The sequence below is a fragment of the Equus przewalskii genome, chromosome 15 (genome assembly GCF_037783145.1).
Source record: "Equus przewalskii isolate Varuska chromosome 15, EquPr2, whole genome shotgun sequence".
NCBI classification, from domain to species: domain Eukaryota; kingdom Metazoa; phylum Chordata; class Mammalia; order Perissodactyla; family Equidae; genus Equus; species Equus przewalskii.
In genome coordinates, this window is record NC_091845.1 from 49,749,323 (window position 1) to 49,763,698 (window position 14,376).

General features: G+C 43.7%; 1 protein-coding gene across 3 annotated transcripts in view; it reads left to right on the plus strand.

Annotated features, from left to right (window-relative positions):
* TRANK1 (tetratricopeptide repeat and ankyrin repeat containing 1) overlaps positions 1-14,376 on the plus strand; it is a 98,850-nt gene that overhangs the window by 16,397 nt on the left and 68,077 nt on the right. For 2 of the 3 annotated variants that reach the window (XM_070577329.1, XM_070577330.1), the window contains exons 2-3: positions 8,764-8,895; positions 13,056-13,182. In XM_070577329.1, the coding sequence (XP_070433430.1) occupies positions 8,764-8,895; positions 13,056-13,182 (259 nt within the window). Of the gene's footprint in view, positions 1-8,653; positions 8,896-13,055; positions 13,183-14,376 lie in introns of those variants that run through there. The other variant, XM_070577331.1, reaches the window with a different exon arrangement.

The following is a 14,376-nucleotide window of genomic DNA, read 5'->3' on the forward strand; positions in this document are numbered from 1 at the left end:
CATCTCAGTGTCTAGATTTGCAGCCTCACTTCTACACTGGACAGTGCCCCGAGTGACAGAGAGATTTGCTTCTGGAAGCTTATTCAGAAGAACAAGAAAAAAGGTTCCCAGAAGCTTCCAGCAAACATCGCTTTAAGTTTCAGGGCCAGGACTGAGCCCCAAACCCAGCTCTGAACCAGTCCCTGGCGGGGAGATAGAATTTGCTCGTCAGACCTTCCTCAGGAACTAGGGATGGGATTGGCTTCCCATAAGGCTAGGGGCTCAGTGAGGAAGGGATAGGTAATGGAAAGAAAACTAGGGTTCAGTTAGGCAGGAGTGGCCACTTTAAAGGCCCCAGGAATGGTTCATTGTAGCCAAATGGGTAGAGTGTCCGAGTTTCCTAAGTTGTAAATATCATTAGTTGTTATTCAGTGCCAGCTTTCAAGTTTCTGCCACAGAAGTTTAAGCTGTCTTTAGTTTTTTACAAAAACATTTCCTGGCACCATGCTATCACTAGAATCTAATGAAATCTCCTTAGGCACTTATTGGTAAAGCCTCTTTAGAAAATTCATTTCCTGAGCTTTTCATCGTTGGTGTGCTGTTTAGTGGAATGATGGTTGTTGGGTGTCCGGGTCAGAGTCCACTCCTCTCCCTGCTGTCAGGTAGCGATATTATTGCTGAGAAAATGAGCTGAAGGGAGTCTGCCATATTGTCGTCTAGTGGTTACTTATTAAAAACAAAACAAACAACAACCCTCTACTTTTAAATCGGGTCTGTTTGGCACTTTACGAGGGAGGATATACATATGGCTAATAACCTTATGAAAAGGCACACAACATCATTAGTCATCAGGGAAATGCGAATTAAAACCACAATTGGCTAAACTTAAAAAGACTGATAATACCCAGTATTGACAAATGTTGGCAGTTTGTACTCCCAACACACTGCTATTGAGAGGATAATTGGCCCCATCCCTTGAAAAACTGGCCGTATCTACTAAACTACACAGTCCCTCTACCCTGTGATCCTGCGAGTCCGCCTCTTGGCTCCATATCCAAAAGAAATGCAGGCATGCGCTCACTGGAAGACATGTACAAGAATGTCTATAAACAACTTTATTCCTAATTATCTCAAACTAGAAACAACCCCAATGTCCATCAATGGAATGGATAAATAAATCGTGGCATATTTATACAATGAAACACTGTATAATAGTAAGAGAAATGAAATACTGAAGCACACAGTAACATAGCTAAGTCTCACACGCTTAATCTTTAAGGAATGAAACCAGACTCAAGTGTCCCACTGTGTGATTATGAGGTTTAAGAACAGACAAAATGAATCTATGGTTTAGGGATCAGAAGAGTGATGAAGGTGGGTTTAGACCAGTCAGGGGCAAGAGAGAACCTTCTGGGGACCTGGAAATGTTCTGTATATTGATCTGGATAGGGGTACATGGATGTGAAAATTCATTGAGCGGAGCACGTACGATTAGTGCATGTAATACACAGTACTGTGTTTTACCTCCATGAAAATGTTGAAAGAAAAAAATTGGGCTTGTTCAAGGTAATGGGTTATGACAGATTCCTACTATATATCTTTTCATTAATATTGCATGGTAATTGTTGATGTATGTTGTCTGACGATTTGACTGTAACCCCAAATACATTAATTGCATGATATTCATGGTCATATAAATTATCTTTGAGTACTGAAAACCACATGCATATGATGCCTGCTGGAGGACTTTTTTTTCCCCAGCTTTATTGAGATATAACTTGTAAGGTATTTTAAATATACAGTGTGATGGTTTGCTATACGTATAGTACTTTTGGAAAGGATTTGGGGAGGGGTTTTGATTGCCATCTTGTCAGTGGGGCTAGCACCTTGGCATGGCTTTGTAAGTTCTTGGTACCTGCTGGCCTTTCCTCTCCTGGATGTGCGTGTAAATCAGGACTGCCATGACACAGGGGAGGCTTAGGACCCTGCTGTCATTTGGGTATCTTGGCATAGCATAGTACATAAGGAAAATAATTTTTCTGTCAAAATTGGAGTAGAAACACAAGTCTGGAAAATATTCTTTTACATTGATGTATTAGTGTTTCTTTTTTCTTCCTTTCTAGGTTTTTAGTTTGTTTTCTTCTCACTTTTCGGCAAAAAACGTAACCTAAGCGTTACCGTCTTAACCACTTTAAGTATACAGGTCAGAAGTGTTAAGTATATTCACATTGTTGAGCAACAGATTTCCAGAACTTTTTCAGCATGCAAAACTGAAACTCTATACCTATGGAATAATAGCTCCTTATTGCCCCCTCCCTCTAGCCCCTGGCAACCACCATTTCTACTTTCTGTCCCTATGAATTTGACTACTCTAGGTTAAGTGCACTCCTACAGTGTTTGTCTCTTTGTGACTGCCTTATTTCACTTAGCGTACATCCTCAAGGTTCATCCATGTTGTAGCATGTGGCAGAATGTCCTTCCTTTTTAAGACTGAATAATGTTCACCATATGTATGTACCACAGTTTGTTTATCCATTCATCTATTGATGGATCTTTTATTTACCCTTAACGCTTTTTTTATCCTTCACTTTCCTCTAGGGCAATTTCTTAACTACTTTTTTCCTTATAGCCACCTCCCCAACCTTTTAAGACTTTTTTTCCTAATACAGCTCTCTGCCCCCCATGAAATTTTAATATCTCAGATACACTGTATATCTATTTGTGTATTGTATGTATATCTGTGCTTTGTACATAAAAAGGATAAAAGTTTTCACTCCTCAAGAAGCAATTTTTGCCCTTTTGGGGGACAATATTGCCCCATTGAGAATGCACGCTATGGGGAAGATGACTTCCAGACAAAAGTCATAGAGGCAGCCCCAAATTTACTAAATATCTTGGTAATGAAAGAAATGGCACTTGGAGAAAATTTTAAACTCACCTCTGCTTTCTCTTCTCCCACCAGCTCCCCAACCCTCCCCACCGTGTGTGCCTGCACCCCTTAAACAAACACACAAAAAAGAAAGAAGAAAAAGGCGAATCCTGACTTTGGTTTGGTTGGGATAGAGAAGTATCCTTCCCAGTTCTGGTGTAGGGATGGCGTCCTCTCTGCTAGAGTGGAGAATGGCTCTGTGACGGCCGCCACCCCCTACCCCCTTACCACTGCTGTTGCTGGAATGCTGTAATGAGTTCGTGATGCCGTATTTGGCTCACAGGAAATATATTCCTATAGAATATATTTCTACTTGGTACATCCTTGACAGTCACAAGTGATCCATTTTCAGGCTTTTCTGTGCTTTCCAAAATTGTGTACGTCATAAAGCATATACTTTACGCCATTAGATTTGGCGGCATCAGAACGGTTATTCTCTGGCTAGGCTGTGTATGTGTAAAAGAAATTCAGTATTATATGCATTTATGTTTGGACCCAAAGCTCCTACTTTTGTAATGCAAAATAAAGTTTGACTAAAAGCTTTAGAGTTGATTTTTCCTGCCCTTCACTCCCTTGAAGTCCATTAGCAACTCACATTGGCTCTGCCTCCTGAATTTGTTTTACGTTGGCCCATTTCTCTCCATCTTGTCTGCAGCCAGCCTGATTCAGTTAGTTCTTATTAATCCCCAGCTTAAAACTCTCTAGTGCTGTACTGTCCAATATGGTAGCAACTAGTTGCATTGTGGCTATGTAAATTAAAGTTAGGTAACATTAAATAAAGTCAAAAATTCAGTTCTTCAGTTGTATTAGCCACATTTCAAGTGTATAACATCCACATGTGGCTAGTGGCTATCAGATAGTACAGAAGAGAACATTACGATCATCACAGAAAGTTGTAATGGATAGTGCTGCTTTCCCAGTTGCCTTTAAGATGAATTCCAAAACCCTCTGATGGCCTTCAAGATTCCAGGTCATCCATCTGTTACAGCCATTACCTACTCCTCCAGCCTCACGTCTGTCCCCTACCCCCCTGGCAGTTCTTGAACTGTGAAGCTCAGAGCCTTTGCATATTCTGCTCCCCTTGCCCTACTCTTCACTGGGCTAACCAGTTATTTTTTGGATCTTGGTTTAAATGTCGCCTCTAAGAGAGACCTGCCTTGCCCGCTACAATCGAAGTTATATTCTCCTTTTGTATGCTTTCTTGTACCCTCTACTTTTTTCTTCTTCTTCTTTTTTTTTTTTTGAAGATTGGCACCTGAGCTAACAACTGTTGCCAATCTTTTTTTTCTCCTCCTCAAATCCCCCCAGTACATAGTTGTATATTTCAGTTGTGGCTTCTAGTTGTGGCATGTGGAACGCCATCTCAGCATGGCCCAATGAGCGGTGCCACGTCTGTGCCCAGGATCTGAACCAGCAAAACCCTGGGCTGCCGAAGCGGAGCACATGAACTTAACCATTTGGCCATGGGGCTGGCCCCTACTTTTTCTTCTTAATATTCATGTGTTTATTTATTTAATGTCCATCTCCCTAACAGACAATAAACTTCTTGAAGGTGGGGATAGTGATCCTTTCACCATCGAACCCCCGATACCCAGTACAGTGCCTAGCTTGGGGTAAATGCTGTGTAAATATTAAAATTGGAGTATTTTGAAAGTTATAGATCCTCTTGGGAGCCGCATATGTGTTGGTGAGTGTGTGAAAATTTCATCAAAAGAGGCACAGTTTTAAAAACAATAAAAAATCCCTGAATATTAGGGAAATAGTTATTTATGGTGTTTACTTGGTGCTGGGAGTAGGACTTCTAGGATGCTAATTTTACAAGGGTGTTTTGGACCTGGAAAAGTCAACTGGTTTGAGGATTACCATCTTGACTTTGGTGTCCATGTAGTTGGGGGTAAATGAGGCCGTAAATTAAAGCTGAATAATTTAAAGTTGGTGGATGAAAGGGACAGGCTGGACTGGGACAGCCCTAGGGTATGGCAGGCCACTGAACTGGGCTTTTGGTGGCCTGGGCAGGCTGATGAGACAGCTGAGGTGGTGACAAGGTGATCTGGTCTTTCTTGTTGTATTTAAACACCCAGGTAGGAGAGGCTTGGGCCCAGCGCTTCGTACTTTCCAGAGGCCTTTTGAAAAATTTTGAGTGAGTTTCTTAAGACAATCCCTATTCTTCTCCTCCTGCCTTTGTAACCCTTCCCTCAAGAAAAAAAAGAAAGAAAAGCAAAGAAACAAATTGGAGTCCCCAGAATGAGGCCTGACTTTGGCTTCTTATCCCAGCTGTCTCTCGCCGCTTCCCGTGGGGAGTGGGAAGGAGTCTGTTCTAAGAATTGCTCTTTCTGGCCTCAGTTTGGAACTGTCTCTACCCCCAGCATTCTAGAGTTGATCTTGGATCATTGACTGCTTTTGCGGTCTTTTGAAAGGATTTTAATAATAAACAACATTACCATCAAAAAACAAAATTTAACAAATTTGTTATCAAGATTTCAGGTATTATCCAAAAACTTAGAAAGGTAAAACCTCCCTCTGCCCATTCAGCTGCCCCCGGGGCCCACCCGTTTGTAGATTTTGCTCTATTCCTGTAAGTCAGTTATAAAATTTCATGTGTATATATACCATGAGTAATAAAAACCACAACAACGTGGATCTGTTTTGTTTCAGATTTGCTTGTTTCAAGATCTACTCAGTGGATTTGCATTTTTCGTGCTTCCATTTTCTTGGGTGTGGCTAGGCAGCCCATGACGCCTCCTAACAACTGGACCTTGAATTCTGTAGGGACGTAGTGAAACTGACTGACAGCCAACACTGCAGCTGTGAAACTGTCTCTAATCTTTCAGCTTTCGCACCACTAACGAAACTGAAAGTGCAGGGGAGTGAGTGCCCAGTGCCAGCCAGAATATCATATACTGCAGCCACGTGACTGGGTGCTGACCTGTTAGCCTCTGTGTTGGCCCCTCAGAGGTAGTTGAGCTCCTAAAGTCAGGCTAGCTAGGTTTGGATTCCAGCTCTACCGCTGTCCATGGGACTATGGCAAGCAGCTTAACCTCTCTTTACCTCGGTTTCCCTATATGTCAAATGGGGGCACAGTCATGCTTACCTTATGGGGCTTCTTGTAAGAATGAAATGACACGATTGCTACAAAGCACATGGTAGGTGCTCAGTACATATTAGCCTTTAAGGATATTGCCATTATGGTAAGTCATTACCACTTGTATTTAACAATTTCATCCTATAAATAGACTGCTTAGTTGTTAAAAAAAAAAAAGACTCGACAACTGAGCCCTCTGTGTTCTAAGGCAGAGAGATAAAGCTTTCTTCCCTATGATGAGAATGTAGCTGTCAATAAATCCTATTAAAAAGCAAAAAGCCTTCTGTGTGGTTGGCAATCCCCTTTTCCTGTGATGTGATTGAACCAAGAAAAAGCAGAAACATGAGTGGATGAACACACTTGACGTTTGCTAACATAGCATTAAGGGCTCACTCTTGGTTTCCAGAGGAGTAGGAAGAAAACCAAAAATTCTGACGTGAATAGTTTTTATTGTATTTGTAAATACAGCGGAAACGTTTTGTGTTTGAATTCTTTAATTAAGCCCTTAAGGGTCTTGTTTTAATAACATTTGTGGTCTGATTATTAAGGCGGTATATTGTAGAGCAATTGGAACTTCAGAAAAGCACAAGGAGGAAAATTGAAACCCTGCCTAATCCCAGTGGTGCGGCTGTTATTTTGGCGTATTTTTAATACATTATATGTGTTTAAAATTTAATTTGGGATTGTATGCCCTTTTATGTAGCCTGTGTTTTTCATTTACTGACTTAGCCTGTCATTAAATGTTCTTTTACAAAATGGTTTTTAAAATAATTGTCCGATGTTCTACCACATGGATGTTTTATAACTGATTCAAATCCATTATGCATTGTGGAACGTTTAGGGTTATTTCCACTTTTTCACTGTGGCAAATATCCATGAAGCTGAATCTGTCCATGATGTAGTATATTTCCCCTTTAAGCAGTGTATGACAGCCCCCAACATTTGGGGTCATCCTTTTAAGTATTTTCCAGTGTTTCCACTTCGTTGTTTTAATTCTTACTTTCTTTGCTCACTAGTGAGGGTGATCCTGTTTATCCATTCCCCACAGATTTAGCCATTACTTGTATTTTTTTGTGAATTGTCTGCATAGGACCTTACACATTTTGCACGGGGTGTTGGTCTTTTCTTGCAGTGGAAAGGTATTTATAAAGGAGGAGTATTAACCCTTTGTCAGTTGTTACAGCAATTTCCTTTTTCTAGTTGTCTGATCATGGCCAGTTTAAAAAATATTTATTGGACGTATGGCTGACAATATGCAAAGGAGAAACATGTTTTTATTTTGTCATCAATTAATTTTTGAATTTTTTTTCATGTTCTCCTCAGTCATCTCTGTAAATGTGAGCTATAGAATTGAGAGATTATTTAATGAAAAGTATAGGTGGAATTTCATGCTCTGGCTCATTTGAGAATCCTGTGCTTCATTCTGATACCGCTCTGCCTGAGGAATGCGGTGCAGTTCAAAAACCCCAGTCCCAATAAACTCATATGGCTTTAAAATAAGCCACCACTTATGTCTGCTTGGATCTGCTTCCCCTGTCCCAAAACCCCTCACCAAAATTTAAAATGATAAAAGTAATAACAGTTATTATCTATCCAAAAATTGCATTGGTTAACAAGACCCCAATAGGTTGTATGACCCTACAGGAACATGGCATATGTAAACACCTGAATTGTCCTCCCCACTGCCTTGCCTTTCCCGTTGCCATCTTGGGAGGAGAAAATCCTAAGGGACATGGCTTCTGACCCCCGCCTTTCCCTGCCTCATGGACAGCTGCTTCTTGAGGCTTTCCAGGGTGCTCTCCTCTCTCTACCTTTGTTCAGCAAACATTCCTGAGGTCCTTCAGGTAGGCAGGGCTCCAGGCGCTTATCTCCGACTACCTGGGCCACACCAGAGAGAATCAGTTACAGGTAGCTTCTCTGGGTCTGGCTGGCATTCAAATCAGTTATACTGCAAATATTTAAGTATGCCTGGCTACAAAAATGATCAAAACAGAAGTCGTGACCTGAAAGAAGCAGGTGCTTCTTGGAGGGCACAGACAAGTCAGCAGGCAGTGGCAGATTCAGGGACAAATACTCGGAGGCTTATTTGATAGTGTTTTAGGAAGGAGAGGAGGGCGGGAGAGGCAGTGGTTGTGGCCCTGTGCCTAGCCCCTTGTGTATTGAGGCCTTTAGAAATGCACGTCTCATCCCCCTCCCACCTTCTAAGAGAGTGGAAGGACCATCATCTGAGTTTTGCTTGTGCCAATAGGTGATGTGGTACAGTGGTTAAGGCAGAAATTTGGAATTGGAGTCAGAACCCAAAAATGCCATTAGCAGATGCTTAGGCATGTGACTTGAAGCCCTTTGAGCCTCAGTTTCCTCATCTTAACAGTGGGGACAATGCTTCCTTAGGGGAGGTAGTGATGGGTAAATGAGAGAGTAGTAACAGTACCAGTTATGGGAATAGCTGCTGCTTCTCGAGCGCATACTACCTGCCAGGTTTATATTGGCTCGTGCATGGAAGCAGCCCCCCCGCCCAGTGCCTGGCTGATCATTAACACAGAATAAATGGAACCATTCTGGCTGCTGCCCCTGAGGTCAGAAAAGAGCTGGGGAAGAAATGGTCTCAGTCTGGTCCCCTGGTGGTGAGGGGTGTTGTCAGGGTGTGCCCTCTGCAGGGGGTGGGGCCAGAATGAACAAACTGTCTCTGCAGACTCTCAGCAGGGCAGATGTGAAGGCGGACGTCATGCCTCATGCAGCCCTGGCAGCGAGCCTTTCCTCCTTCTCCTCACAGGATGGACCCGAGAGCTTACGCTGAGCTGTTGAAAGTGTCCGGCAACCAGGTTCTTAAGAACGGGAAATTCTCTTTGGCCATCAAAAAGTACGACGAAGCCATCCACATTCTCCTGCAGTTATGCCACTGGGGGTAAGTGGATTTGTTTTTGTTTTAAAAGTAAATGGGGACTCACTTTGTTGCTTATGCTTTCTTCTAATTTCTTATCACACCACGTAGTTTCTGTTTTCTTTCTCTGCCATTTCCTGTTTGGCTTCTCTGCCTCCTCAGCTCAGAAACTGAACAGAGAAGAGTAGAGTAATAAGAGAAATGGAAAGTGAAACACAGGGGACTGTTCATAAACATTGCAAAACTTCCCCTTCTGTCTGATTATGGGATTGGAGTCCCTGGGATGATCGAAGTCCCCAAACCTCTCATTTGTCATTCATTTCATTTTCTTGATTATCTATGCCATTTACTCCCTGGCCACAGTGCACACCCCTCAGGAACTAAGGCCACCTCTTCTCCTGACCCTTCGAGTAAAGGCTTATGGAGGACCCCAAAGGGCTTTTGTTTATGTAGGTTGTAGCTATCAATATAGTGTATTAGAACTTAAAACAGAGAAAAATTTTAAATATGTATTCATTCATCCATTTAAAATATCATGATAAACCCATTACATGTTAATGTAAGTTACATATTTTTATGAAAAATGGCTATATTTTCTGAAACTAAAAATTTAGTGGGAAGAGTGGCACATTTTACATTTTTGCAAATCTCTTTAGTGTCTGTCTCAATAGAAGACATCTGGCTTCTCACATCTGCTTCTGTGTTCAATCTGTTGTGATATCACATGTCATATAGCCTCTGGAAAATTCCCCGCACACATGTGAGAGAATGAGTGTGAAAAAGACGCAGAATGCCTTAGTATTATTGTTGTATTGGTTTTCTGTTGTCACTATAACAAATTGCTACAAACTTAGTGGCTTAAAACAATACAAATTTATCTTACAGTTCTGGAGGTCAGAAGTCTGAAATAAATCTCACGAGGCTAAAATCCAGGTGCTGGCAGGGCTGGTCCTTTGCGGAGGAGAATCCATTTTCTTGCCTTTTTCAGCCTCAAGTGGCTGCCTGTCTTCCTTGGCTTGTGGCCCCTTCCTGCATCTTCAAAGCACATCGTTCCAGCCTGCTTCTGCCATCACATCTCCTCTGCTATAGCAATGGCTCCCTCTGTCTCTCTCGTAAGGACCGTTGTGATTATATCATAATCCAGGAGAATATCTTCTCAAGGTCCATAAGTGAATCACATCTGCAAAGCCCCTTTTTTCATAAATGGTAACATTGTCTGGGGACCATTATTCAGCCTGCCACCATTGTGAAAATATTTTGACGTTGTGGACCACTTGAAACGGTCTTGGGGATCCCCAGAAGTTCCCAGATCATACTTTCAGGACAACTGTAATAGAGGAAGCAGAGGATGGCATTTGGGGGGTGCATGCACCCTAAACTTGTACTGAGAAATGACATCAAGTTAAATTCCTGAGCCATGGCTCCCACCTGCTACCACCTATCACCTTGTGTCTATACTCTAGCTGGACTTGAGTGTAATTGGTTTGGGTCTGTAATTGTGCCTCCTGGTTCAGACCGGAACTGTGTTAGAGCTGGGCCTGGAGCTCCTCGTTCAGGGCAAAACATTCGACTTTCTTAATGAGGTAGTGTTGGATGGTAGTTACGGCCATAGACCAACCCCACACTGAGTGCTCAAATCTCAGCTCCACCACTTACTAACTGTGTGACCACTAATGGGACTTCTGCTTGGGCCCTTGCATGTTGCCTTTCATGGACTTTCCTGACACTGTTCCCTTGCCCATCACCTGCTGCCTGCTTTCTTGCCGCTGCCAGCTGGCAGAGGGATTTAGGTGCATGTGTTTACTGAGCAAGTGCTCTCATGAGAAGAGACTGAGGGAAGCAGGATGGGGCAGGGGAAGCCTCCAAGCAGGGAGTATCTCAATGGGGTCAGTTTCAGCCTGATCCCCTGGGGAGCTCTGGAGCATGAGTTGTACTGCAGAGCTGGTCCCACTTTGTGGCACAGGGCTGACCTTTTGATTCCTATGTCAGTCATTCGTTGGTTGTAGGCCATCTGACCCTGTGAGTTGTCCTAGGGAGTGGGGCTGAATTGATTAGCTTGGGCTCCATAACAAAATACCATAAACTGAGTGGAAAAACAACAGGAATTTATTTCTCACAATTCTGGAGGCTGGAAAGTCTGAGATCAAGGTGTTGGCAAATTCAGTTCTTGGGAAGAGCCCTCTTCCTGGTTTGCAGGCAACCACCTTCTCACTGTGTCCTCACACGGAGGAGAGGGAGAGAAGAGGCAGCTCTCTGATGTCTTCTTACAAGGGCATTAATTTCATCATGAAGGCCCACCCTCGTGATCTCCTCTAAGCCTATTCACCTCCCCAAAGGCCTCATCTCCAAATACCATCACACTGGGGGCTAGGCTTCATCATATGAATTTAGGGGGACACAGTTCAGTCCATTGCAGGGGCATAACTTCCTGGGGAGAGGGCAGCTTCCTTTAGGCTGAGGATAAATCTTTGGAGAACAGGGCACTAGGACCCCCTAGCTGCAGCCAATAGTTACTGCAGCTGGGGATGGCTGCCCCAGGCAGGGTATGTGGGCTGGACACTTGCAGTTACAGCTCCCTTGCCAATCACCCTCCGACTGTGCTCCTGGGGCCTCATCCCTCAACCTAGAGGGAGTGATGGGCAGTGAGAGAAGCTGGACACAGAAAGCATTGAGGATGGGGACAGTAGCAGAGGTGGTTTTTACTTTGCTTTATTTTTGTGCTTCTCTGCATCTCCTAACTTTTCTATAGTGATTTGTATTCTTTTCACAATTAAAATATTCAATAAAAAAAGAAACTTAAGCCTTGCTTTTCCCCCTCATGTGTCTTGAATTCAGTGGCACCTGGGCTTCTGTTGACATATTGTGGTATATTTTACGTTTTCTTCCTTCTTCTGACCTGGTTTCAGTACTAACCTTGCAGTGTATTAGCAGAGCCTCTGCCTCCCCCTGCTGTGTTTTAGAGGGTCCCCCTGAGACTCCCCCAGCTGTGCCCCACTCCACAGGCAGGAGTCTGTCAGGCCAGGGGCTTGACCTACCCAGAGCCCTTGCCTCCCCTTTGGTCTGCACCGTGGGTACCAAGACCCTGGAAATCCTGCCCTTAGACCCTGCTCCCAGGGCCTGCACAGGCCTCCTATCCATGGCCCACTCTTCTGAGGGCTGGCCAAGCTCAGGGGTGTGGACAGAGATTGGAATTATGCCTCCTGCCATGCAGGATGATGGCTGAGGTGGAAAGAGAAGAGGGAGCAGGCAGGGGCGCAGGTCTGGCTCACCCTGCCCTGACACAGTGCCTGCAGTTCTCAATTTGAAGCTTGCCTTCCAGGTATTATAAAGTAAGAGGATAGAACCTATTTTATTGAACACTTTTTGAGCTGGATTCATGACCTTCAAATACTAAGGCTAGCTCAGTCCAATAGGACTTTCTGTGATGATGAAAATGTTCTATAATATAGAATTTAGCTGTTGAGTACTTGAAATGTGGCTAATACAACTAAGGAACTGAATTTTAAATTTTGTTTAATTTTAATTAATTTAAATTTGAATAGCCACAGGTGGCCAGTGGCTACTGTTTTGGACAGTGCACATTAGCCAAATGGTGGTTGGGCCCCCATGTGCACTCTGGCACTGGGTCCTACAAATGTTAGGTGGCCTGCCTATGTTCTAGGACTGTGCTCATCCTGTACCTCTCACGCTAGGTCCGTGGGGGTGCTGTGGTCACGTGTTCTGAAAGCCCCTTTCCATGGTAAGCTCTGCATCTGTTCAGCGTGAACATGCATGTGGAGTGACACACAGTGTGTTCGGACTCTGCTGAGGCTTGGTGGGAACTCCCATCCTCTCCATCCTTAGGACCAGTCACCATCTTCCCAGCATGTCTATCAGTGGTCTCTAAAAGATGAAAAGATCTGGAGAGATCAATTCGAGGTGGAACCATGGTGTTGTGAACACTCATCATTAAGAGGGGGAAGCAGAGGATTTGGGAAGGATGAAGGACAGATTTGTGCATTGCACATGCCCCAGGCTTTCTAAGGGGCTAGAGGCTCAGATGTGATGGGCATAACTTGGACATTTCCTGCTGAAACCCCTTCATGATGGCAGCAGCCAGCACCAGAAATGGTGGCCTTTAGGGGTGATTTTCTGTATTTGCAGAAAGATAGCTTTACTGACCACCAGTTTGTTCTTTCTCGCAGGGTTCCCCCCAGGGATGTGGCTGTCCTGCTGTGCAACAAATCCAAAGCATTTTACTGTCTTGGGAAATGGAATGAGTCGTTTATGGCTGCCGAGGCGTGTCTTGAGTGGGATCAAACCTACGTGAAGGTATGGTGACACTGGGGCCTGCTGCCTCCTTCCTCTTAACCTGCCTCTTTCCCTTCCTTCTTTTTAGAATGGAAAGGCTAAGAGTGCTTCTCATTCAACTTTCTGCACCTCAGATAGATGCTCACAGGGCATGTGAGCTGTATCTGGAGAAGAGTAAAACCAGTGATGGCCAAGTATTGAAATGCCCGTGTAGGGTAGAGCAGAGCTGGGCCTCGTGGTGGATGGAGTGCTGTGGAGTCACGTGGAGTCACCATGGAGCTCCTTTTTGTTCTGTAGTTACACCAAAACTCATAGTCTCTTCATGGTCTTTGCTGTTTGCAAGTTTCATTTTAGCAAAGCTTTATTTCAAATGCAAGCTGGGTGGACAACATGGCACCGATTCTTCAGAAAGCATCCTTACGGTAGAAGTCAGCCCCTTTGGCGGGATCAGGGAAGTCTGAGAACCCTTTAAGCTGTGAACAAAAGTCAGTAAATGATCATTTGATTGTGTTTTCAGCTAACATGCTCTGGCGCCCACTCCGCCAGGCACCTTCACCTTCTTGGTGCCTCAAGGCAGACAAAAGGAGTGAAAGGCACCATCCCAGCCCTGTACTAATTCACAGGCAAGCTGGGGGAGGAACAGCATGTGCACAATCAGAGGCCTTAAGTTAAATTGCAGTTCTGGAGCTATCTGAGGCAACACACAATTAACTGTCAACGTAGTGGCATAGACGGTTTATAGAGGAGCTCTGCAATAAAGTGGGAAAGGCACAGCGTTTTTTCTCTCTGCTCTGCTGTGTACTGGCTTCAACAACTTGGATGAGTTACTTTTCCCTCTATAAAGTTTCATTTCTGTAGGAGAAATGTGTGCTAATATCTTTGTCTTAGAGTTGCTTCAAGGACTAAGGAGCCACTAAGTAAGGTTGTTGGCACTCAATAAATAGGAGTTTGTATTATATCCTCAGTGGTCTACATTTCATGTGTGACTACTAGAAACAGAACACAGTGGGAAGTGGGTGAGGAGGTCTCACCTACAGATTACTACAACCTGGAGGAAGGGGTTTGTGGATTTTACATTAAACCTCTTCTATTGGAGGATGGATACTTTAGAAGTTATTGAATAGTTTTGAAAATGGGAAAGCATTTCTGAGGAATTTTCCCTGAAAGACATCTTAGGATTTTCCATCCCCCAAGTAGGATAAGGGAGGAAGTTGG